Raw genomic sequence first — 26,149 nt, forward strand, 5'->3', positions numbered from 1 at the left:
ACAGCCACGGGGCGTTTTGAGGGGTACAGAATGAAAGTATTGCTTTTCCATAAAAAAAAAAAAGTCTGAATTAATATTTTTAAAATTTTTTGACGGGTTCGACAATGATGTTGTACACTGTTCTGTGTACACTGTACCAGCCAATTAGCGGCCGGCCGGAATTGCGGGTTGCCAGGGTTGTCTGTTGTTCCAGCGCAGCTACTGTAGGCTGGCACTGGGTGAAATGGAGTTGTAAACAAGCAGAGCCGTGTTGGACTTACTAAAACCAGCGTTTTTTGCTCTCAAATACAACTTTTCATCACAAAACTTCGAAAGTAAGACAGAATGGGTTAGGGTTAGGGTTTTTAGCACAATAATAGTGGTACTGTTGAACTCGGCAGGGTCTTAGCTTTCATATGAGATGCTATTTGTTTGTGTACCATGAAGTATCAAAACGGTAGCAATGGAAATGTGGAGAGTGGGTTGACTTTCTGACGCTATTCGGATTTTGATATTTGATCATTAATATGCTTGGTGTTTGAGTTGTGTTTGGTGTGTGTAAAAATGACGTGCTTGTAGCGGAGTTTCTCCTATTTAATTTGATGTGCAGTATGACTGTATTGCTACATAATTAGGGGATCATCCCTATGTTCCCCGGGTCCTATGTTCCCCGCTTTGTATGTGACCGGGGAACATAGGGATGATCCCGTCTACAGTTAGCCAGTTAGCTGAGTTAGCAGCCGAGTTAGCAGATGAGTTAGCAGCCGAGTTAGCCGCGATCGGGGAACATAGGTACGCTCCCCAGGTTTAACTGCTACTCCCACTGGCGTTACAATGTAATGTACCTGGGTGGTTTCAAGTCAGTTACAGTGAGGGTATGTTCGCTTCCTGTTTTCAAATTAAAAGCACCAACTCTATCATTATGGTTTTCTTAATAATAAAAGGCAACGGGTGTTTTATTTTGTGAAAATGACCGGAAGTGCGTTACTCGCTACGGCTAACTTGAGTGGCTCCGAATTCGCAGGAACAAAACTTTAAGCAGATGTTATTTGGACAAATTAGCGTCACATTGTGGATCTAAAGGGCTACTTTCTCGCCTAAAAAGGTTAGACATGTGGATAAAGTGGTATATTTACAGAGTTAGAGCTAAAATAAAATCCGGCACCGGACCTGGCAACCCGACTGCTGGAATTACTTTTTGGTTGTTGCGACTACGATCTCGAGACATATTCTACCTTTAATTGTCCAGTAGATAAATAAGTTCAGCACCATCATGTAAATCTGTTTAAATCAGTATTCATTCATTCATAGGTTTACTTCTCAGAGTAAGAGTAAGAGTAGAGAGACATCAACAAAAAGGGGCGGGGTCTAGTAGCTTGAATCATTGAATACAGCAACATTGGATGATAAAAAGTTGTTAAAAAAAAGAGCTAGCAGCAGCTTACATGAAAAACACAACCCAACAGTCAAAGGTATGGACACAGTTTCTCATTCAAATGAAAGGGAGGCGTGTCCAAACGTTTGAAGACTACACCATTTTTTATGCACTTAAACAAGTATAACTACAACAACCGGTGGCCTCTGCATACTTTTTACTAGTAGTCACTCCTCAGCTTCTTAAGAAACACACAAGAATTATGGGTAATAAAAGGAGGCTGTGCATATGAGGAAACCTGTCTGCAAAGGTAACTTACAACATCATTTTTCATCACAAAGCACAAGCCTTAAATATATATTTTTAAATACCTTTTAGCAGAAAATGTCATCTGGATTAAAAATATGACACATCATTTTTTTCTGCTTCTACAGCGAGTGTTAACGCCAGCAAACCATGAAAGCTGAATAAGTATTGATGAATGTTGTGTGGCTCATACAAAGCTCTTAAGCAGTGTTTCATGTTATAAATTGAAGTTTAAATAAATTATTGTAACTTCATCTGTGTTCATCAGTTTTTAGGGCAGCTGTTGGTGAGTGAATTTATCTTCGCTGAGTAACAGTGTGTGTTACTCACAGTATTCTTTGGAAATAGTTGTTTTAGAAAACAATTCAAGACAAATAATGCTGAGCTAGTCATTTTTATAGATTGCTGATCTTATTATGTGAAACCCTGTTTTCATGGGACTGGTGGCTTATCTGCATGTCCTGTGTACTGCTCTGTATATTGGAAGCATTTCAAATCAGCTCAAATTTCCAAATAACATCCAGTCTTCTTCTCTGAGTTTGTCTTTACTACAGTGTCATTGACACGTTACTAAAAGAGGGGAAATCTTGAGTTTTTGGCCTTTCTTTCATTTCTTGTGAAATTCTGTAACTGGCTTGCTTAACAAGTTTGTTTTGCAACACAGTATTGTATGGATAAAGTTTCCTAATGTGGTTAGACGGCACCCCCTCCCTGCCGGATTAACAGAAAACCTTACCTTTGTGCCACTTCATGCTAATTTCAAAGTGTTTGAGTACAGTAATGTGGTATGTTAAAGTCATTATATCTAAGTTGTATTGCTCAGCTAGCCTGCAGACTACTGAACAGGAGGTGCCAGCACTTGGTTAAAGTGTGTATAGGGCACTCATGTGGCCGACTGTGTTACAGTGTGTCAGCATTACACTTTTAGATGGGTCATGTGTCAGATGAGCTGATGAAACATATATAATCTGTATTTACTATGCAACAGCTTGACAAACTATAAATACACTGAACAGTGCTAACATCCAAAAGACTGAAAATAAGCACAGAATATTCATATTGGTAATCAGTAATCAGGATGTAATATCTTATTCACCTATTGAGGGAAATCTGTCGTATGTTAAAGATATTGTCGGTTTACCTGAATAATGACTCAGATTTATCTCAGCCTGATGGCATGTGTGTTGATGTTGCCGTAGCTACAAGCTGAAGAAATATGTTACATCATAAAACATTTTTGCAAAGTCCGTTTTTCCTAGTTTCCTCTGTGTCTGTATTAACAGGCAGCATGTTAACAATTTTATTACACATCTTTTTTTTATTTTATTTTTTTACAAACCCGAAGTATTGAGCTCACACGACTCTGGGAGAGGGGTTACTTTGCTAACCCTTGAAGCACAGACCAGCTAACAAAAAGTGCAGGGTTCGGCTGAACTGCTTAAAGCACCCTTGTGTGTTTGTGAAAGTTCAGCTCTGTGCTGGACCACCTCGGCACTGGCTCGTGCAATGTTGTGCTGCTGCTTATGAAACACATGGTGCAGTACTTTAGATTTTTATCTTTTCCTTTTCTGACAATCTTGCAGTATATATTCAGTTTAAATGGCAAGACAAGCCATATTGTAAGACTGTAGAGTAGTAATGTGAATTACATCCCAATTGTGTGTGTGTGTGTGTGTGTGTGTGTGTGTGTGTGAGAGAGTGCGTGCGTGCGTGCATGCATGCGTGTGTGTGTGTGTGGGACACATTCTTACTATAACAATGCATATGAAACTCAACCATATGTAAGGCTCATTTGAATGTCTTTTATTTCTGTTCTTCTTTTCTACTTCTAATTACAGCACGTGTGAGAGAGAGTGTGGTTTCATTCTGTTTGGTGTCTCTAGTGACAAATTTAGTATACATTAACCTAAACATATCCAGAAGCTGTGCTGTTCTCTACAGTGTACAAGGACAGCACAGTTAGCAGACCTCTCACATTATCCTCTTATAATTCAGCACAAAGCATCTTTGTTCAGATTTATCTCTCAAGGACAGAAAGTGAAGACACTTTGTTTTCTTACGGTGATATAAAGGTGCAATGGTCCCTCTATACTACACAGTCCACTTGTTGAGCTCTTGCTTGCTTATATACTGTGGAAGCAGACAAACAGATATTCTTGCTAGAACAGAGTTTATTAATCACTCTTTATTGTGATACACTGGAAATAAACAGAGAAGTCCTGTACGAGCATCTGCGTAGGTTCATGAAGATCTCTTAATGGCCTGTGAGGTCCTTTTTTGGAGAGGCAAAATGTCCTCGACGTGTGTAGTAGCTGTAGAGAGGCATTTGCTGCGGACACTTATGTCTAAATGATAACTGTTGAATTTAGCATTATCTGCTTCGGGGGTTAGAGGTGTTTTGGAGACTATCATATGAGTAGTCAGATGGTTCTTTTTGGTCAAATGCTCATTAACAAAAGCACAGCCGTTTGCCAATTCTGAGATATTTGATGAAAGCGGCCTTTTCCATCACCAAAGTGAGATACTGTCTTTATTATTTTAATGGCCATCAGGCAACGACAGCTTGTTATTCCCTCCTGTGCTCTTCATAAAACACAGTATGGAATCTACTGATTGCACTAATTCATGTTTGTGTTTACTGAAAAAAAAGTATATTAGGAGTAGATTATCCTCCCATCTGTAACTGGACAATGGATGTGCTATGGATAGCGGCTGGTTGTTGTGGGCGTGTTTGTTTTTTTTCGTTTTTTTTAAATATATTTTTTGGGGCATTTTTGCCTGTTATAAAGAGTGTGGAGAGATGACAGAAATTGAAGGGAGTGAGTGATGGAGGGGTGACATGCGTTCTAACCAGCAGGCTACCGGGGCGTGCCTGGTTGTACATGTGTTCTTGACAGAAAATGACAAAGTTGAACAAGCTGTCCTGTCAAAACAGAAAAAAAATCATTTTACTTTTCTGCACTTGTATAATGGTATTTTAGTGTTTATTGTTGTTTGTTTGCTTGAGGAATTTATTTGAAAGCTCCACATCCTGTCGCATATTAATGGCTTTCTGTTGGTCTTGATGTCTTAACTAGAGCCCAACATATATATCGGTCTGTCAATATGATCGGCTGATATATGTGCCGATACACACACACACACACACACACACGCACAAACATACACACATATGTTGTATATGTGTGTGTATATATATATATATACTGTATATATATGATATTATTTTTAAATGTTATTTTATATTTGATCCTTTTTTAATTATATACAATTTTTTTGTTGTTGTATGTGTTTATAAATCATAAACATAAAAAGCCAGATTGAGTCTAAGAGACTGTAAAGAGTTAACATAAGTTCCACTAAACGTATAATGCATGAATGTTATACAGTTATTCAAGAAACCTTAACTGAACAGTGGTCATTACTTCACAATGCTTTGACCAAGTAAAAGTGTGTTCACGGAAGAAACAAACTGCTACTGTGGTTTAATGGAATTATATTTTCTCTGTCCTTAAACGAACCCGGAAGAATCACTGATCTTAAGTCTGTGTTGTAGGTGAAGAGTCAGTTCAAAGGTCAGACAGAGGTTTCATGTTGTAATTGTCCGTTAAACACTTTCCACAAATATAATTTAAACACGCTCTAATTATCATGAGACATTTGGAATTGTTTCAGAAATACTTCACCAGTGATGTTGTAACACACTATATAGTTTCAGTCAAGGAAGGAGGGAAATGTTCCACAGCAATCGGAAAATCCTGGCTCAACTTGACAACAGCTTACGTGCGCTTGATGAGTTTTAGTGACTGCTGTGAAGGCGAATCAATTAAATGTTGAGAACGAGAGGTGTTTCCTGCTACATCTGCTGAAGTGTGTGTTATTTAGGTGCATTAGATACCATACCTGTTAATTGCCTCAAAACTTGTTACAGACAAACACTCAACTGTAAAAAGAGACAGAGAACTTTAAATGACTCTGATTTAATCAGCCAATAGAACATTGTTGGATAAATGAAGTTACCTAAAAGAATTATTTTTAATTGTGCCAGTCAAAGGTAGCTGAGGCACTGTAGCGCTAGCTGGGGTTTAAATTATTGTTAATTTTCTCTTTTAAAAAAAAGAATTTGAGATGTTGACTGATTGCAGTTAGTTATAAGTGTATTGTTTTGTCAGAGGAGTGAAAATTGAACAAACTGTGGCTTTATTGAACACATCTTCAATTATCACTTGTCAGATCAACCCTTCATAACTCCATTATCACCTCAAATTTGCCACATTTACATTGTGCACTAAATTACATTAGATCACATATCCAAACCATACTATTAAAACATGATTTCTTGTAGTTTATATGCTAATGCAGTTGGACTGAATGGATGATTGAAATTAATAATTACAATGTCGGACAGTGATCGTTAAGCAGCAGAGGTTTCAAACAAACTCATAAATTACTATTAATTAGGTGTAAGACAAAACACTGTTTATAACTGCGAATCTGCGTTGGATTTATCATCGTGCTGTGTGCACATGCATGGACTGCAGCTCTTCACAATGCCCCGTGGCCCTTTTGTCTGCACATGTAAATGTACCAAGGGCCTATGCTTATAGTGTGTGCTGTAAGCAGCATTTGCATATTCAAGATGTATATTATACACATGGCTGATACTGCTCCTTTCATAAGCACGCCTCTTATGTCTGTTCTCAACCCCATCCCCCATCCCTCAAAATTTCACCCCCCCCCCACCCTTGATTAACTAATGTCCAATTTGATGCAGCGTATTTCATCAGCTTGTCACCTAATACAGGCAGCTGATTAACCTGAAGTCTGGCTGGTGAAGTTGCAACCCTCATGTCCCTGTCTTCTTCTTTTTTTTTTTTCTTTTCCTTTTTTTCCTCCCGCCCCCCCCTCCCCCGCCCCCCCATCCCCCTGCTCCTCCCTCCGCCCCCCCTCCTTCAGCCCTCCTCAGTCTTTGTTGTGGCGGCAGCAGCAGAGCATGCATTGCATTGGCGGTCTGAAGCATTGTGTCTGATTTCCAGCAGACAAACTGACCTCTGGGGATTTATTGACAGCAAACTCCACAGAGGCAGACACAGAGCTGGGAGCATGGAGGGAGGGGGCGGTGGGGGGGTGAGGGTGCTGGGGAAGATTTGTAGGGAGGGAGAGAGGGAGGAGAGGAGAGGATGAGGGGAAGGGGGTACAGACAGAGAGACAGACAGACAGACAGACAGACAGACAGATGGAGGGAGAGGCGGCGAGAGGAGAGAGTTTCAACGTGATGAAACAGGAAACAGGTACAGGCGTAAAGAGAAAGAACGAGATCAGTATGAGGAGGGGGGGCACACCCTAAATTTGGCTTGATTGAAAAATTTTGTTTTTTGGTGGAGCATTAGGATGTGAAAGAAAATGGCCGCCTCCTACAAGGATCTAATTAATTTTGAAGGATCATCAGCCCCTTTAGTCCAAGGCAGGGTAGGGGAGGGAGGGAGGGAGGGAGTGAGGGAGAGAGACAGACCCCTGGGCTGATTAGAATTCACTGCAGGTAGGCGCTGGCTGCTGCTCACCCACTGTGTCACGGCTAAAATGGAATCACTGTTGTGAGTGGCAGTCTGGGCAACTGAAGCCTGCTTCCCTTGGCCTGCTTCTTTGTTGCCAGCATTCACCTCACTTTACCCCTCAGGCAGGTGGATTTACATGTCTGGATGGGCGAGGGAAGCCCAAGAGGGTACATATATGTTTGCATTGTCTAACTGAAGCCTCGTTTAAAAAAAAAAGAAATGAGAAGGCCCTGTGGCAGCAGGCTACAGTTGCATCTCAAGCTAGGAAAAGAAAAAAAAAGGTCAAATATTTGCCATGGTGATGGATTCCAGCGTTTTGGCACGTGTGTGTGTAGTGCGATAAAGAGATAGAGAGAAATTATTTGTTTTAGCGTTTTTTTTAATTTGGCGAAGTCAATTCACGATACTTTGACTGGCAGGAGTTAGATAAGGGTAAGGGTAAGGGTTACACCTAAAGTGGCTTTGGGTTAGATCTCATCTTTAAGTTATGTAGGTTCATGTTTGGAGTTATATTGAAATCTATAATAAAAGGTTTGAATGGGCGCTTTTGGGTGAAGTTTAATCCCAGATTTAGGGGTTAAGTTATGGATTTATTTTTTGTTTTAAAACACATTATCTGTCTTGATTGAGACAGAAGAACAAATGTGTGTGTCAGTGTATGTTTTCATGCCAAAGAATGATCCAGCTCAGTATCGAGTAATCGCCCAGCACTGTTAAACACGCTATTACTTGCTTATATTTAATCATCAAATGTGTTAGTTGACTGATTTCATGAAAACAAGCACATGTCTCTCTGTCTGCAGTACTTCTCTAAACTGGGTTTTTTGAACACAGTTATCACAGTTAAACTAATGTTTCCTTTCTTGTTTATACATGACGTTTTTTAGCTTGTTCATAGTCTAATATGTATTTGTTACCTTGGCACAAAAAAGTATGGCCACCATAGCATGGTGAGAGTCTTTGAAAGAAAAAATAATAATACAGAGGTTACTTAGTTTTTATCAGTGAATTTTAACTCACCGTCTCTCAGAGTGCTTGAGATTTGTAAAAGAATATGTGTCGACAAAAGCCTACAGGTCTGGTCAAATCCTAGCATGGTTCTGTTCATTTGATAAACACTTTGGCATTTAATAGAGAACATTTGATGTCAGTGTTGTAGGCAGTGTGACAGCTACTAAAGGTTTCTATACTCCATTTCCAAAAATATTTAACGTGTCAGGTCATACTTGTAATTATGATTTAAACCACAAGTAATGATAAATATCCACATGGTCTCAACATGCTGACTCATGTCCCCGATACTTTTCCAGCTTTATTGGTTGAAATTTTTGAAGGCGCTATGACCAGTGTGGGACTAATGAGAGAGAAATTGTTTCAGGGACCATGCACTGGTTCACTGGGGGTTTTTTTTTTTTTTCTTCAGAGTGCCTGACCTTAAATGATACCCTGAGTATGTGACTTTAATGTGGCCAGTTTCACATCACTTTGTTTCCAGATTTGTCGAACTTTTACTAACTAATGTGTGTGTACAGTATGAAAGCAATTGTGTAAGGCTGTCTTAGCGTCACCAAACCAGCTCATCACATGCTTAATGTTGTTGAATGCCTTTCTTGTGTTTTTCAATGAATGCCTTGTGTGTTTAATATTTGACCCTTTTCTATTATTACGACTTCGATGTCTTTCCTGTGTCTGTATTAGACATTGTCTCGTTTAATTTGTGCATTCGTGAATGACAAATAACAAAGATATATCCGCGCGCGTACACACACACACATACATACACACACACACACACACACACACACACACACACACACACACACACACACTCTCACTCTCACTCTCTCTCTCTCTCTCTCTCTCTCTCTCACTCTCTCTCTCTCTCTCTCTCTTCCTGGTGAGTGTAATGAGACCTTTTCGAAAATATTGAATCTGCATAAATTAATGTGGAATTTAGATCGTTTTTCTTCGCAAGGGTGTGGTTTTGTTGCCCAGTGACTCAGATAACTGCTGAGAAGTACTCGCTTCAATACCAATATTATTTTCAACCTTGATTTGTAATAGGTGGTCATGTGCTTTGAGAGAGGAAACTCAGTTGCATGCTTATAGTTTATGGTTTATTTCTTTGTTAATCATTTATTAATTATCATATATATCCATTCAATTAGATGCGTTTCATATATGGTGGTCACTGTAAATGTAGGCCAACTTTTAGCATAATGTGCCTTCAGAGAAACAGTGGTTCTTTGTTGATGGATATGTCACATGTATATGTGTTAATACTATGGCCTTTGTTAATTTGATATGCATCAGTGTCTTGTGATGTGTTACTATTAAGTTGTCAGCATGTTTTTTTTGTCACAGCAATATGTTTCAAGATTTCTATAGGTTTACCTGCCCAGATGATGTGATGATTGATCAATGAATAAGAGCTTCTTTTGTCTAGTTTCTTTAAAAAACCGCACCCTTGTGTCCCATCTTTGAGATGCTTGGAGATTCCTGTAATCTCCAAATTGTACAATATATTCATTATTTTAGAAACCTGCAAGTGTTTTGTATAAGTTTCAGAGGAATTGAGGCAGTTTTATGCGACAGTGCACACTGGAACCTCCATTTGTCTTCCCTTGAAAACTCTTCACACATCTGTTGCAGCGTGTCGCTGGTTAGATATTCTTGTTACACTGCTCCGGGTTCATTAAGGGAGTGGCAATATCGACGAGGCAGTATGTGGCATTAAGATTTGTCTTTGTCTTTTCTCTCCCCTCCAAATACTGTGGCAGAGCAACATATGATTTGGACAGAGAGGACTGACAGCCTTGCCTAGCACCCGGCCTCTGATCAGCCATCTCCACCAGCAAACTGAGGCTTGACCCGCACTTCATCACCAGCCACACAAGCATCTTCGTAACAAAACGTCATCTAACTGTGAGTACTGAACTGCCTCTGTTTTTTTTCTTCCCCTAGAAATAACTAAAGCAGAAATAACTTAGTTGGAAAGCATCGTACTGAACACTAATACCATCACACTGCTTTTGCATGACATTTGAGATAACTCTTAAATAATGTGTTACTGTCAAGCGTGGTTTTATTGTTAGTACCACTTGTATTGTCTTATTTCTACTCCATGTGTGACTGCATTATAAATTATAAAGCAAAATAAATCCACATGTTCAAGTTTTGTTTTCATATATTTTATAGTAAAGTTATGTGCACTATGTTGTCAGAAATAATTATATTCATTATTCATTGACAGCCATTGTGTACACTAAACATCTAAAAAAATATTTCTGCAGTTTCCAACATCAAAATGAGAGTTTCCTTGCGTTTGAAGAAACATGCTGCATTCAGTAGTCATTCAAATAAGGTCAACTGCTTTACTTAAATTCTACTCAAGCATGTTTATATACCAAAGAAATTAATTTGACACAAATCACCAAAACCTACAATTTGCATAATTCTTACACCTAATACATATCTAATTTAAATTTGAATGTTCATTTCTTTTAGCATCTAACCTGGAAGAAAAGCTTCTTAAGTTTATCTTACACACTGATCAGCCGGGTCACATCTAGTGTATTCCTAGGATAGTTAGGAAGCGCCATCACAGTGAACACATGGCTAACAAAAGAGGGCTGTTGTCCTCTGAGCACAGTGCACCACCTAATGGTGGTTGGAGGAATTTCAGTAAATACACATACTGAGGAAAACTTGTAGCAATTAGTCGGGAACCATCTTAATTGTCTTTCACCATGGCAATGTGGCATTTTTAAATGATGATTCAAAACACAAATTTAGCTTCAGATGTTAAATTATTTGGTGTGTTTTCTAACATACAGGCAAAAAAAGGGAATGTTCTTTGTAAAAGAGCTCACAACTATTCTATTACATATTGTGTATTTAATTATTCAATTACAGTTGTATTACTCCTAATATCTGTAACACTGTAAACTGATAATTTAAATATATTGTTGTTTTATGTGTAAAAGAAACATTAAAAAACATCTAAATTCACTTCTTCATTTTAGGCATACAGATGTTGTCAATCCAGCTAAATAGTGAATATGAGTGTCAGAGTTTCTAAGTCAGGCGTGTTGCTTCCTGCTTTCAGGTGACATCAGTTGCAAGGGGATGACCGAGCGCATTCATAACATCAATCTCCACAACTTCAGCAATTCTGTACTTGAGACCCTCAATGAGCAGCGCAACCGTGGGCACTTCTGTGACGTGACTGTTCGGATCCATGGAAGTATGCTGCGAGCTCACCGGTGCGTGCTGGCTGCTGGAAGCCCCTTCTTTCAGGACAAGCTGCTCTTGGGCTACAGCGACATTGAGATCCCTTCTGTGGTCTCAGTGCAATCCATCCAAAAGCTGATTGACTTTATGTACAGCGGGATCCTGCGGGTATCTCAGTCAGAGGCCCTGCAGATCCTAACTGCTGCCAGCATCCTACAGATCAAGACCGTCATAGATGAGTGTACCCGCATCGTGTCCCAGAATGTTGGCCTGGCTGGGCCCGGGGGGTTCCCTGTTATGCCAGGTGATTCTGGTCAGGAAACACCCCGTGGCACACCAGAGTCCGGCACCTCCGGGCCCAGCAGCGACGCAGAGTCAGGTTATATGCAAGCAACATCACAGCAAAGCGTGGATCGTGCATACACATCACTGTACTCCTATTCTAGCCTCTCTCTGCAGAATGGCACCCGCGAGCGCCCTCTTTACCTTAACCCTCTGTCAACAAATTACGATCCAGCTCTCAGCACTCAGAAGGACCAGCAATCTCAAGATCCACCTTGGATGAACCGCATCCAGGAGAGATCTCAGCAGGTTGATCGCTTTATCACCACAGCAGAGTCCACTCACTGCCGCAAGCAACCCCGACCGGTACGCATTCAGACAGGAGGGATGCACATAAAGCAGGAGGCTGAAGATGAGTACACTTGCTATGATAATTTGGGGGACTGCCAAGACGACACTGACCAGACTGAGGGTGTAGAGAGTGAATCCAAGGTTGAAAGTTTTGACTCAGGGGTGAGCTCCTCCATCAGTACTGAGCCAGATGCTATGGAGCAGCAGCCGTACCTGACGGGCTTTGGCCGAGAGGGGGACGGGCAGCACGGGGATGGAGGTCCGGTACAGATAGAGGTCAATGACTCGTCCCCAGAGCAAGTGCACGAGACAGAGGATGGGGACACATCCCACAGCACTAGTGACAGTAGCATGATGCAGCCCCTGCCAAACTCAGTCATGTCCCAGTCCCTGCCAAGTGCCACGCACTACATGCGCCAGGCAGAATCACACACCAGCAACCTGAGGATGCCGCTCACCGTGACCAGCAATTCTCAAGTGATGGGCACTGCTGGAAGCACCTTCCTGCCCACACTCTTTCCTACACAGCCGGCTAGAGACACCAAGCCTTTCCTTTACCTTCCTGGCCAGCAGCAACCCCAGTTTGTGGCAGTGCCGCCCCCTGCAATGCCATCATTCCCGAACCCGATGTCGGTACAGCAAGCGCCAGCTCAGCAGCAACAGGCTGCAGGAGGAATTGGTCAGGGGGAAAAGAAGCCCTATGAATGCACTCTCTGCAGTAAAACCTTTACTGCAAAACAGAACTACGTCAAACACATGTTTGTCCATACTGGTAAGTCAAATGGTATCACTCTTATATGTAGTGCAAGGATAATTTATTGATTTTTTTAAGTTTGTAAGAAGGTTCCAATTTAAATTATATATAAACAGGTGTATTGTTTCTTCATCAGAATACAGAAACAATAAAGTATATCCATGTTTATTAATGCTCACAACATAATGATATAGAGCTACTCCCATACACATACCATACTCATGCTTCATACTATATTAAAGTAATGCAGGTCTTTGAGGTAGTAATTAGGTATACCCGCTGATGTGAGTAAGCTCACTCAATTTGCTTTATCTGTAAATGTGAGGTATCCCACAGTGCAATGCGCAGGAACTGCTCACAACTGCAAATAATTCAGATAAATTGTGACAAATTTCCAGTCCTGTGTGGATGTCTGTTTCTTGTTATGGTAGCTGTCACAGAGATGACTGATTGGGTTCTGGTTAAAGTCGGGGGGCATACAAATCAACACAGAGTTTGACAACATTAAAAACACCAAGAGCATCTCAGAAAAATAATAATTTAGCCTCTTCTGTAATTCAATTGGCAGTTGATTTCAATTAATCTTAGTGACAATTAACTTTCAACAGTGTCCATCTTTCTCTTTTCCTTCTAATTGAATTGAATTTGTTAATGTAACTGTAAAACAGTGTACGATTAGCACAGAACAGAGAGTATTATAGTTTATTTGGACACAGCTCTTGTGGTTTTTAGCCCCAAATGTGAAAATAAATCCAGTGTGAATGTTTCACCCACTGCAACAGTCACATAGCTTTCTTCAAATAAAAAGCTGTTTTTCTATTTAAACTTAAATACAAACCGATAAAAACATCAAAAATGACATTCATTAGGCCACAGTGCAGGAAATCCTTGCCGTCATTTGTGTCTGACTTACTGAACAATGCAAGTTGACGGCTCACGCAGCACATCATTACACTGTGCAGCACCCTCAGCACTGACAGCCGCATCAATCAGTAACTGAAATCATCATCACAGAAAGAAAGAATTAGATATCATATAATTAGATGATCTCATAAAAATTACCTACTTAAATAGCCATTTTTATTTATCAGAATCCATCACTTGGCCAGAACCACCTGTTATATGAAGGTTATTTAAAACCAAATGTCCTGTTTTACTCACATAATTATGCGGAGCGGAGTGATGACATACTGCGAAGAAAAAAGTCACTGATCAGTCAGTCCCCTAAATGTCCAATCACAGCCAATGACAGATTACACACCAGTTCTATTACATTATACACATGTGCAGCAGAGGGGATGGCTGCAATCAAAAAATCACTGAGACAAGGGAGACAGCTTTTCTACTGTACAGGTCACTGTATTTCCCTGATGAAGAGGCAGTTAATATGACAGTGACCCTGACCCCTGACCTCTCGGTGGAGCAGGTCACGCAAAAATAAGTGATGAAGTAAAAATATAATTTAGTGGATTCATTTAATCAAAGCAGTTGGCTTCATATTAATTCACTCAGTGCGGCAACCACACAGTAGATACACAGGACTTAATTAAATTGCATGGTACACCTTGCTCATTCACAATGTTATCCGTCTCTTTTTCTACCTGTTAGTTTTACATAATTATTAATATGGTAATGTTTTACAGCCCATAATGCCAGAAGAGACAATTATGTTAAATTTACATACAGGTTTACACCTTAAAAAACTGGGAAAAATACTGTATATTAATTATTTGGTTCCTGATCATATGGGAATTAACACTATAACTGTGTATTATCTTTTTCTCCCCCTTGTAACCCCACCTTTCTGTGTCTATGAAGTCATTACAGCAGTTTTTACATAAAATATCAGTTTTGTTACACTAGTACGTGTAATGTGTACATGTATCCAAAACCACATCAAATTTACACGATTCCTGTAGCATACAACACCTAGTGGAAACAGTGTAATAACAAGCTAGTACAGGTTAAAGTCATCCATAACCTTATGCCTTCAGGTCTCCAACAATGCTCCAAAAGTTTATGTCAGTTGAACTCACCACATTGTTTGTATAGCTAATCCACTGGCTGTATCTTCCAGGAGTGTTTTAGCATACAATTTGACTGGGTTCAATTCTCAACTGCTGGCATGTTCATAATTATTGCCATTAATAAAACCAAGACACATGCCTTCAGTTTAGGTTTATGTGTTATTTCAGCTTTCAATTCTAAAAATGTGTCTCTCTTTTTTTTCTCTTTAATGCTTCTGTCTTGCATGTACATCCAGGTGAGAAGCCTCATCAGTGCAGCATCTGCTGGCGCTCGTTCTCCCTGAAGGATTACTTAATCAAACACATGGTGACACACACAGGGGTGCGGGCCTACCAGTGCAGCATCTGCAACAAGCGTTTCACCCAGAAGAGCTCTCTTAATGTCCACATGCGGCTGCACCGTGGAGAGAAGTCCTATGAGTGCTACATCTGCAAGAAGAAGTTCTCACACAAAACCCTGCTGGAGAGGCACATGGCCCTGCACACCACAGGCAGCGCCATCACAGGGTTGTCGGGGAGCGCAGGTACCCCAGGCCCAGTCTCCATTTCCATCCCTATGGCTGTCCCTGAGCCTGGAGCTGGAGTGGTGGCCCTCGCCATGCCAGTGAGTGGAGGTGCTGGAGTTGGTGCTGGGGTTGGAACAGGAGTGGGTGTAGCTGCAGAAGCGAGCTGCCAAGAAGGGACCACCTACGTGTGCTCCGTCTGCCCTGCCAAGTTCGACCAAATGGAGCACTTCAATGACCACATGCGAATGCATGTCTCCGATGGATAAGTACAAATAGATAAACTTCTTTCAAAAAGAATGACAAATAAAATGGCACTAGATTTTCCTTTTCTTATTTTGAGGTATGAAGAGTAATGAGTATAGACACTGGCACATTAAGTTTCCCAAAAAAAAAGATTTTTTTTTTCTGTTATTCTAAAAGAAAAAAAAAGATGGTGGCCTTAAGGCTTAGTAGTTTGATATTGATCTACTGGATGGATCCTAACTACAGGCCTCTAAATGTATGCTTTCCTAAAATACTGATTTATGTGTTGAACACTACCGAAAGGCCTACGAAAGAAACACATACACACAAACACACCTTTAGTGTAGATACGTCTGAGAGAATATACATGTGCATTAATGTTTGAGCGTCGCATGTGTCTGTCTGTTCGTCTGTGCAAGCCTGTGTGTGTGTGTCTCTGTGTGTGTGTGTGTGTGTGTGTGTGTGTGTGTGTGTGTGTGTGTGTGTGTGTGTGTGTGTGTACATTGCCATGAAACATAAATCATGGCAGTTGTGAACCCATACTGACCAGTTTGGAAACTATAGATGTCCAAGCTTACTGTGGTATAATTTACAACAACAATAACAAAAAAATCATCTGGGGTCGGGCTACATATTCCCTCTAAAATACTGATGGTCACAAGATTGCCTTCTTATGTAAAATAAAAAAAGGAGAGTAGTTAATTTGACACTGGGTTTTATTTATTCCTATGGTATTAAGGGATTATAATGCAGCTGTTGTCAAGGTACCAATTTCAATTATTTTACTGAGATGTAACTTCCCATTGTTGGTGATGGGGACAAATATTTCTCACATGTTTTATAATTACTGTCCATGCATTTTGATGGTTAAAATTAAGTTGACTAAATTAAGGGTGTGTTGATGAGACAGTATTTGAGCAAAAATATGTTTCTTTTTTTCTGAAGTTTGGAGTTTAACTCATTTGCATACACTGCCACTAATATCTTAAAAAGACTGTTAAGGCTAGTAGACCTCTTCCATTTCAAAACATGAGAAAAAAAGAAAGATTCTTTTGCTGATGGGTTTTTGAGCCTTTTACATTCACAGTTTATGGCAGGCTGGAACATGTGACTAAACTCTCTCCTTCATAATTGCTGCTCTTCAACTTGCACCTGACTGTTATGGGATGTAGATTTAAAAAAGACAAAAAAGGACTTGTCACTTCAACTGTTGTTATTGAATAGCCTATACGGTTTTAATTTGATAATGGAATTATGTATTGGGGTTGGGGGGATTTAGGCTAGTTGTTGATTGGAACAGTGTTAAAGAGGGAGGAATTGAATTTGAATCAAATTTGAATTGGAAATAAATGCCATCCTGATCTGAGAATCCCTGTATAACCTGTTCATTACTATTGCAAAGCTATTTTAGCAGGTGGGAGCTGAATGCATGACTCTTTATGTACTAGCTCCCCCTGAAGGCTCAAATGGCATGCAACATTTTGAAAGGAAATACGGCCTCAAAGCAAAACAAGTAGCTCCATTGATATCACACTGTTTCATGATATACCACAAGTTGCAGATGGACTTTCTAGACAATAGTATACATTCCTGATTTTTCTAAAAAAAAAGAACCTAGACACACATGTACAGAATAGATTCGGAAGCTAGTGTGCGCAAGTTGTCATCCATGCATCACATCACTTAAGGCTCATTTTTGATATTTGAATTGTTTTATTTTTTTTTAATTGCTTTTCATCCAAAATAGGACACACATATGCACACACGCATGCACACACACACACACACACACACACACACACACACAGACACATTTACACACACACACACTCGAACACACACCACACAAATGCAACTGCAATCTGAAGGATTTGCTCATTTATGTGAGCAAACACTTTTTGTAGTTGTATGGTTAAAAGAATAACTAACTGCATACAGCGGTCTTAAAAAGACCAGCTGTAGGTTTTAAAAAAAACAAAGTGCTACTTTGCACATTTTCTTAAAATGCCTGTGCTTAATATTTAATCATTTTCCTTAAATGAACTATGATTTCTTTTATTCAATTTCAAAGGAAAAAAAAAACATTTTTTAAATCTTGATAAGTGGACTGCATTATTTTCTTGCATATATGTTGCACTGCTTAAACCAATAAGTGCACTACTGTTAACAGAGATATTATAGTTTTAGAAAAAAAAAGAGGATTTTTTTTAATCTAACATTTGGTTGTAGAGTTCACATGTAATAGAATAGCTTTGTTTCAGTTATTCATTAAGTAATTCAGCGGTTCTTGGCTTTTGTTATTGCTTGCAGTTACCTACAGTATATACTCATGCCGTGTTAATGCAAGCATTTATTTTTATTTAAATTTGTACCATTACGTGTGCTCATCTATGTTTTAACCTTTTAATTCATTCTTTTATGGAGTCAGTTCCCTATAACAGTTATTCAATTGCATTTCTTTAGAAACAGACAGACTTTTCCTACAAGAACATCCAAGCCAAACAACATTAACAGTGAAACAACAACAGTAATAATAAACACAACTCCCGTCCAACTCCGTTGGCGGAGGTAATAATAATAGCTATTATTATATTATTAATAATAATACATTTATAATGTGTGTGTGTGTAACATAAATGATATACGTGTCCTAGAACAACTATGTGTGGGTTTAAGGGTGTGGTGAGGTGATGGAATGCAGCTTCTTTGATATCTGTCTGTCAGTTGTACACAGTTGTGTCCCTTCCTTAGTGTTCGTATGTCTGTGAGTGTCTGTGTGTTGGTATATAGCCTAATCAAACAGTTGATAAGTGGAATATCTGAACTGTAGGGCTTCCTTTGCAATATGCAGCGCAGGTACTATGAGAAGCAGTTCTCCAAACCTTTTGGGCTAATAAGGCACCTGTGACATTTGTTCGGAGATTTGACTCAAGCCTAGGTCAAGTACTGTTGACTTCATTGTGCCCGTGTGGAGAAGTAATGTCAAGCATTTTGATGCTGAATTTCATATAATTGCGACTAGATTTCAAATCCCTGTGGAGTCGGTTGAAGTGAGGTCAAGTGATGAACATACAGTATGAGACCCAGAAAGTTCCTGTATTCTGGTTTCTCCTCTGCTAAGAAAAAAAAATCGGTCACATATGAAATATGCTGAAAAAAAGCATGAGGTGAGTCCTCAGTAAAAGTAGCACATTATTTAACATTTGATCGGGCCTGTCTCCTATGGTGTGCATATAAGCCTAAATTGTATGGTTCCTGTTTGTAGCTGTGGTTGCCAGGATGGCAATATTGCTGCATGCTAGTGCTATATTTGTCTCTACACAGCACGTGGAGGGTAATCTCTTGCCTTAACAGACAATGCACTAAATAGAATATGTAAGCAACTGCCGAGATCTCTTTCCAACAGCATTGCCACAAGTTTGGCACACAGCTCATGACGTTGGTGTTTGTTGTCTGTTCAGTACCAAGTTTAAACACTGCCAAAAATGAACATCATCACTTCTTTGAAAGCAAAGGCAGAGACATAAATTTCAGTGTAATGTGTGTATTCAGTAATCTAGCATTCCTTCATGGCACCTAAATTTTTGCATATTTTGTGTAAACACATATATCAAATGCACTATTGACTGTAGCTAGATGAGTACAACCAGCTTTGTGGTATCATTGGTCTAAATAGTAGGTTAAGTAGCTCGATGTTGGTTTTTTGAGATATTTGATTTCAGAATTACACTATCAATTGTTTCTCTATCATTTTGGGGTTTTTTTTTCTTGGAATAACAAAAGTAGCCAATCTCAACGTTATCCGGATGAGGGCTAATAACTCGTCCCATCGTCAAGTTGACTTCTTGTATCATAAGGTGTTTGATAGCAGACCAGGCTCGGAAGGGGAAGAACCTTCTCTCCAGTGTGTCATAAACATGCTATAGCATACCCAGGCGTTTTTCCCCCCGTCCCCTTGTTGCATTAGCATCACATGCTCTTCACTGTCCATAGTTATATATTCCTTATACTGCTTCAGCTACTCGTGGTGGTGCTTAATTCTCTTTTCTCAGTGTTGCAAAAAAAGTTGATTAAAAATTGTTTTTTCAAAAGCGTTGCAACATAATCCAGAAAATAAGTCCTTATCTCAATTGTGCTTCTTCTAGTTGTTAGTTTTTAAAAGAAAAAAAAAGAGTCTAGACTTCTGTTTGCAAAGTGTACGCGTATTTTCCAGAACAAAACATATTGAATCGTAGATAATAGCCTTGAGCCTGCAGCTGTTTGTATTGTGTTTCAAATATATTACTGTTCATGTTTTGTTTATCTTAGCATAGAGACGAAGAGTCTACAGTACATTGTTGTCCTTCTTGCAGTATGTTTAATTCATCGTTATACTTCTTTATTTCACACTTACTCTTGCTTTTTCTTTCCTGGTGATCATAGTGGTGTTGTTTATACATAGCTTCATGCGGCTGGATAAAGGATAGTCAGTTATTGAGTAATATTTCACAGTGTACTATATATATGCATACGGTATATACGCTTTGCATTGAAATGAAAACAAGGAAATGGTAAGATGGTGAGGGTCTTGTTAAGTGAGGAACAGGTTCATTCTATTTTGATAAGCACGTGTCTGTCTTCCTGTTTGTCTTTCAGTCTGTCTCCACACATTTTAATCCAGATTTTTTTTTTCAAAGCATGAATTAAGTCACAAAGTTGAGAATAGATTACAGAAAACACCTTTCAGATAATACTTTACTGCATTTTTTTTGTCCTTCTACAGTACACATAAGAGTGAAATAGATCTTACAAATATACTATATATATATAAGAATCACCGTCTCCACACAGATTAAGAATACATTTTCAGATAGTTTTAGTTTTCAGATAGAAAAACGTAATTGCAGCTACCTACAGTACCTTGTGGGATATAGGGAATATGCCTATCAAGTGCCTATCAGTACATACAGCAACTATACAGAATATTCATAGTTTTTCTCTCCTACGTTGCACATATACAGTATATACACAATGGTCTATTAGAAATATACTATTTATGCTATTACTGCTAAAACCTGGTGGTTGTGAGTGCATCCTAAGAGAACCCTTTAAAATACCTGAAATGTCCTATTCATAAACAGCAAAGGCTACATCTGTATTTTTATTTTACATTCATACTGTTTGGAGGATTCAAAGATATCAAATGCAATCACAATTTATATTTAAAAGAATATACAAATAGGTAGGTTCAGATTGTAATGTGAAATCTTAAAATTGGATGACCATTTTCTTCTGTTACGTTGCTCGCTCTCACAGGTGTTTAGCATCTTGCACATGCCCTTTAAAAAAAAATTCTCTTTTTTTTTACCATTTGCAAACAAGCCATATAATGTACTGTATGGTTTTTTTTCGGGGGGGGGGGGGGGGCAGTGGTGCTTTGTGAACAGCAGAGGGAGCCACACATCAACTGGAAGAGCTGAAGTTAAGACGCTGAATGAAAACGCAATCCTGTACAAAGCAGAAGATCTGGTTATTTATTGACATTGTTGTTGGTAAATATTTCCAATCTTCAGATTATGATTACTTCTGTGTGTGAGGCAGATCACCTCTTGTGAATGAGGGAAAAGGATTTGCGGGCTTAAGAGCTGGCAGCTGCTTTAATATTATACTATATATATTTTATATAGTAAAATAAGATATAGATTTTACACATTGTACTGTTCAATGTTCAATATCTGTCCTTTGACCTTGGCGCCAGGTCCTCCCTTGTGCAAGCCAATGCCCAATTTCCCCCTGAAAATGATCATTAACATTTTATCTTATCTTGCAGCCTTGTTGTTTACGTACAGCCTGGAAACTTTAAAGGGCAATCAGTGAGCAACTTGATAAAAGAAACTGGTCATTAAATGTTAGGTTGAGATTAGATTTTTATAACCACTAATAAAACACAAAATGAGATTACAAATTAAAAGTTTTGAATACAGATTAACACACAACATGCAAAAATGATTATACAAATGTATTTAAGTGGTTGCTTTGAGTCCATGAACACAAAGCTGAAAGAAAATATGGTAGAATAATAACCACAAATCAAGTTTCAGGACTCGGATGACTGAGTGGCTGTGAGATAAAAGGTTTGGGGTTGGCTTATTATTCTGTCCCTTGTGGACTAATTACCACAGTTTTCTCTCTAACCCTCTCCAGCCTTGTTAAAATGCCAAATTTAGGGGAAAAAGACTCTTTAAAAAAAAAAAAAAAAAATCATACCACTATTGCTAAATTTGATGTGAGACCCAAGCAGGAACAAAGCAATAAATAAACAAATAAATAAAGAAGAAAACTTCTGTCACATAATTTATAACAACTAAACATACATCACACCAAAATTAAATGATTGTCTTTCATTTTTGAATCTTTAAATCCTCCATGATACATAGTTTTCAAAATAAATAGGAGAAAACAGCTATGATTAACAAACATGCATTTTGAAGGCTTAGTTTCATACATCTCGTGTTTAAATGAAGCATTGATAATATAGGCAATGTGATATAGCTAGTCCCTGTCATCCAACCGTCACACAGTCAGCCTCTGTTCAGATTTTATCATCGTAACATCCAGATTCTAAGCTAAACTAAGCTATAACAACATCTAGATTATATATTCACTATGATGCTTCTGTCCGAACATGCAGTTATTACACTACCCTGATGAGGTTTTTAATAAAGCATCACCATCAGGTATCTATCATCTATCTATCAGTCCAAATGAAGCATGCAGTTCCTGTCTACACAGCTTTTTCTTTGGGGAGTTCTTTGTTTTTTGACGGAGCACCAACTATATTTTGAGTGTCCCTCGATAAAAGGCTTTCAGTATCTATTATTTATCACCATGATGAGGAGACTTAGGCGGGATTTAGCCTCCGAAGACTAAACATTAAGCCTCTTTGTGTTCTCAGTCGCTGTAGTTCACGGCTTAGTTCAGCTCGATGACACAAAAAAAAAAAGTGTGCAGCAGCAGCGTCACTGAAACATGCATTCCTGTCAAGTCCAGAACATTCCAGCTCCTATAGTCTGGCACTCATTTTCCACACTTTAACAAACCTAATTCTAAAGGAGAATTTCCAATGCTTAAATCATTTTACAGATCTGTTGGATGTTTGATCATGTAGTTGCAAACATCACCAATTACATTACATTTCACTCAAAAAGATCTCATCTCACTGTTTGATCCAATTTTTTGCCATGAGATCACAAAGCTCATGAGCGTAGAGCTTGTGTAGACTGATTCTAGAGACAATATGCACTATGCTGCCGCTCTGTTTCTCAATGCAGGTTTCTCTGTTGGCCTGCAGTGACGTAAAACATGTAAAACTAAGCCCAGCGACTTCTTCCCCATGACGTTGGCCACCGTCTCCACCAACACGTAGTCTGCCATAAAGGACGTGCAGACACACACTAAATATTTTGGCACTGTCATGTTCCTAAAAGGGGGGCTGCAGGTGGTCAATTGTAAAAAACAAAAAACAAAAAAAAAAAAACAGGGGCCATGCTAATCATTAGACGTTAAATGGGAAAAAAAGCTGTTCTAGACAATGTTTGTTTTCACAAACCAAAGAAGAGGTTGAGATACTGTATGTTTTATGGAGAAAATAAGTTTTCTTTTCTATGTGTGTGGGGTTCCTTCAATCGGGCTAGATTGTTTGTTTTTTTTTGGGGGGGGGGGTCTTTGTTTCTCTTCTCATGGCAGGGTGCTTGTGAAAATGCATCTATGTTGTGTCACTTGATCACTATTGGTTGTTTATAGTTTTGTGGTTGTGTTCCTTTGCCTATTGTAGACCAAAATAGATTTTTTTATAAGAAATGCAACAAAAAATAAAAAATGAGTCCGACACGGTAGCTGTGATGTAAACTACCGCATGTTAAAACATCGATTTTTTAAAAAGTGTTGCATTGTTCCTCTGAAACTAAACATAATACTCAATAATTCATCAGTTATTGTCTACTATACACACATTTAGCAAATATTCGCCTTCACATTGGATTATATCTAAATACTTTGTTTGTTTTTGTTTTTTTTGTGTTATCCCAGTTTTCTTCAGGCTGTCCCTAAAATACTAATCTGACATTGTGACTTAGAAATACAATTTTAGCCATTTATACTTGAGATGGACCAAGATGTTAAGTTTGCACATATTTGTAGGTTGTTTATGAAGCCAAAAAAAAGAGAAAAAAAAAGACAGAGAATCATGATACACAACATTTAGTCTCAACAATTCAAGTCAAATCTAGCTGAGTGAATATTAGTCTTTCATGCTTCAGAGCCAGCCATCAGTACACCATGAAAAACAAAACCAAACTGTAAGATGAATTTAAAGTGATTACAGTATATTTTTGTAAGCAGAATGTAAACCATTTGGCGAATTGGACTATTTTATGTCTTTAAGGTCTAATTCTAGGTGAAATCTGCTGTATATTTCTTGTCATCATGTGTGTTCAAAATAGGAAAGAATCAAATTACTGTAATTCATGCTAAAGTTTTGTACCTGAGCTGAAGACATAATTCCTCAAAGATTGACATTACGAATCAGAAATGACTTGTGCCCTGATATAAAGCAGCTTAGGTCCTTGTCATCTGGCTTTTCAGGCTTTTTTGCTGCCATATCTTGTATGTAGATGCTTTTGTAAAACATGCACTTGAGTTGAACTATGAGATGTGCTTATAAATATGTGTATATTTTGTTAGGCTTTTTGTTGCCTACATTAGCTTGCTATTTTATTATTTCCCTTAAAAAATATACTTCTCCTTTATAGTTATGAACTTGGCAGAAGTGGAGCTGTTGTAGTAAAGGTAGTTAACATCACAACTAAGCAACCCTGAAATATATGCTGCAGTAATGTGTTTTCAGTTTGTTTTTGATAATTTATGCTCCAAGTTGGTTTGTATTTTATTATTATTATTATTATTATTATTATTATTATTATTATTGTTATGAAACAAGCTTGTTTGAAATGTATTGACTGCTGTTTTGAAATAGGGGATAAAGTTTTTTCTTTTTTTTTCCTTCTTTTTTTAATGTATGTGCAAGGAACGTTTTATAATATGATTTGTCAAACACTGGACTGGAGTGAGTTTTCCAACATTTCCAAGTTGAGAGATGTATTTGACAGACATAACTGCACAGATGACACCCGTTAGCACAGATGCGAGCTGGCAGACGAAGCACATCCTCCCAACAGCTGTACAGAGGGGGGAGGGGTGACTAACATGGCCGCCTCTCTCCCGGTTTTTTTTTTTTCTTTTTTTTTTCTTTTTTCAAAATAGGACTCATGTAGAAGTTAAAACATTTCCTTTTGTGCTGATTCTTTGCATTCATTGGGTGATGGGTTATACATGATAGGAAAGTAATTATTAGGGTTTTCCTTCCAAATTGTTGCATGGCGTCGACTGGTGACAGATTTTTCTTTTCTTTTTCTGAATTTAAAATTCTGTAAAATCATAAAGGGATACCACTTGACAACTATCCAGTTATCAAAATCACCTGATATGTTGTTGCTATGGTAATGCAGATATGACAGTTGAGTCTCATTTACACCAATCCACCACTTCTCAAACCAGAAAAGAAATTTGCACTAGACTTATTTTGGTCTTCTTCTATCAAAAGCAATATAATTCACTCAACACATTTTTTCGAACCATAGTATATGACGGTTGTCTGCCCACAGTGGGAATGCTGAGTAAATGTTGATATTTGACTACGTTTTTTGATTTGAACATTGTTTTTGTATTCAGAGGTACAGAATCAGTCGCCTTTTTAAATGCACACGACATCCACATATTGTTGTCCGTAGCAGCTTTTATTTTTTATTTTTTTACCCCCTAGTATTAGTGTCCAGATTTGAGGGGCATTAAAACTGTTGTTTCCTCCTGTGATTGTTTTGGACAAATCAAGCAGCTCTTGCAGATCTGAAGTGAGAGACGGGATGTATGAGGGAAGGAATCATTACCCATGAGTCAAATGTCGACGTGTCTTCATCACATACAACATTTAAAGATAAATACAAAAACCAAAAGACAACCCTGCTGTCCACTGTCTTCACGCCTTTCCACTTAAAAACACTCGTCTTATATCTCTGCATATTTGGTCACTTTGAGTGCTTTTTCTGGGATGTTACAAAAAAAAAATGCTTTAAAAGTGAAACAATAATGAAATACTTCCTGGAGGAAGAAGATTAAAAAAAAAGAAATCCAAATGCACCTTTTGTCGTATAAACACAGCATCATTGGCTACGTATGTGTCCACCAAAATGTATCATACTTCATCCTTTTTCCGACAAGGTCATTCACAACCCGGAGTGATTCTTGACCTTGACGTTGTTATTTCGTTGATGGATAAGTGTAAATTTTTCAATAATTCACCAACAGCAAAACTTCACCATTTTATCTGGACGTAGTAGCTTTTCCTGTTTTCACCGCTTTGTGGTGTTGTTGAAAGATGTTGCGGTTTGTCTAAATATGTTGCGTGTTAGAGGAAGCATAAGTATGTGCCTTCTTGTAATCTC

General features: G+C 38.5%; 1 protein-coding gene across 1 annotated transcript in view; it reads left to right on the forward strand.

Moving 5' to 3' along the window:
- Positions 1-21,011, forward strand: part of zbtb20 (zinc finger and BTB domain containing 20) — a 29,244-nt gene extending 8,233 nt beyond the window's left edge. The window contains exons 2-4 of the mRNA XM_053332170.1: positions 9,996-10,140; positions 11,324-12,853; positions 15,099-21,011. Of these exons, the coding sequence (XP_053188145.1) occupies positions 11,344-12,853; positions 15,099-15,634 (2,046 nt within the window). The 5' untranslated portion in view covers positions 9,996-10,140; positions 11,324-11,343 and the 3' untranslated portion in view covers positions 15,635-21,011. The remainder of the gene's footprint in view (positions 1-9,995; positions 10,141-11,323; positions 12,854-15,098) is intronic.
- The last annotated feature ends 5,138 nt before the right edge of the window (positions 21,012-26,149 follow it).

Source organism: Scomber japonicus, chromosome 13, assembly GCF_027409825.1.
Source record: "Scomber japonicus isolate fScoJap1 chromosome 13, fScoJap1.pri, whole genome shotgun sequence".
Taxonomy (NCBI): domain Eukaryota; kingdom Metazoa; phylum Chordata; class Actinopteri; order Scombriformes; family Scombridae; genus Scomber; species Scomber japonicus.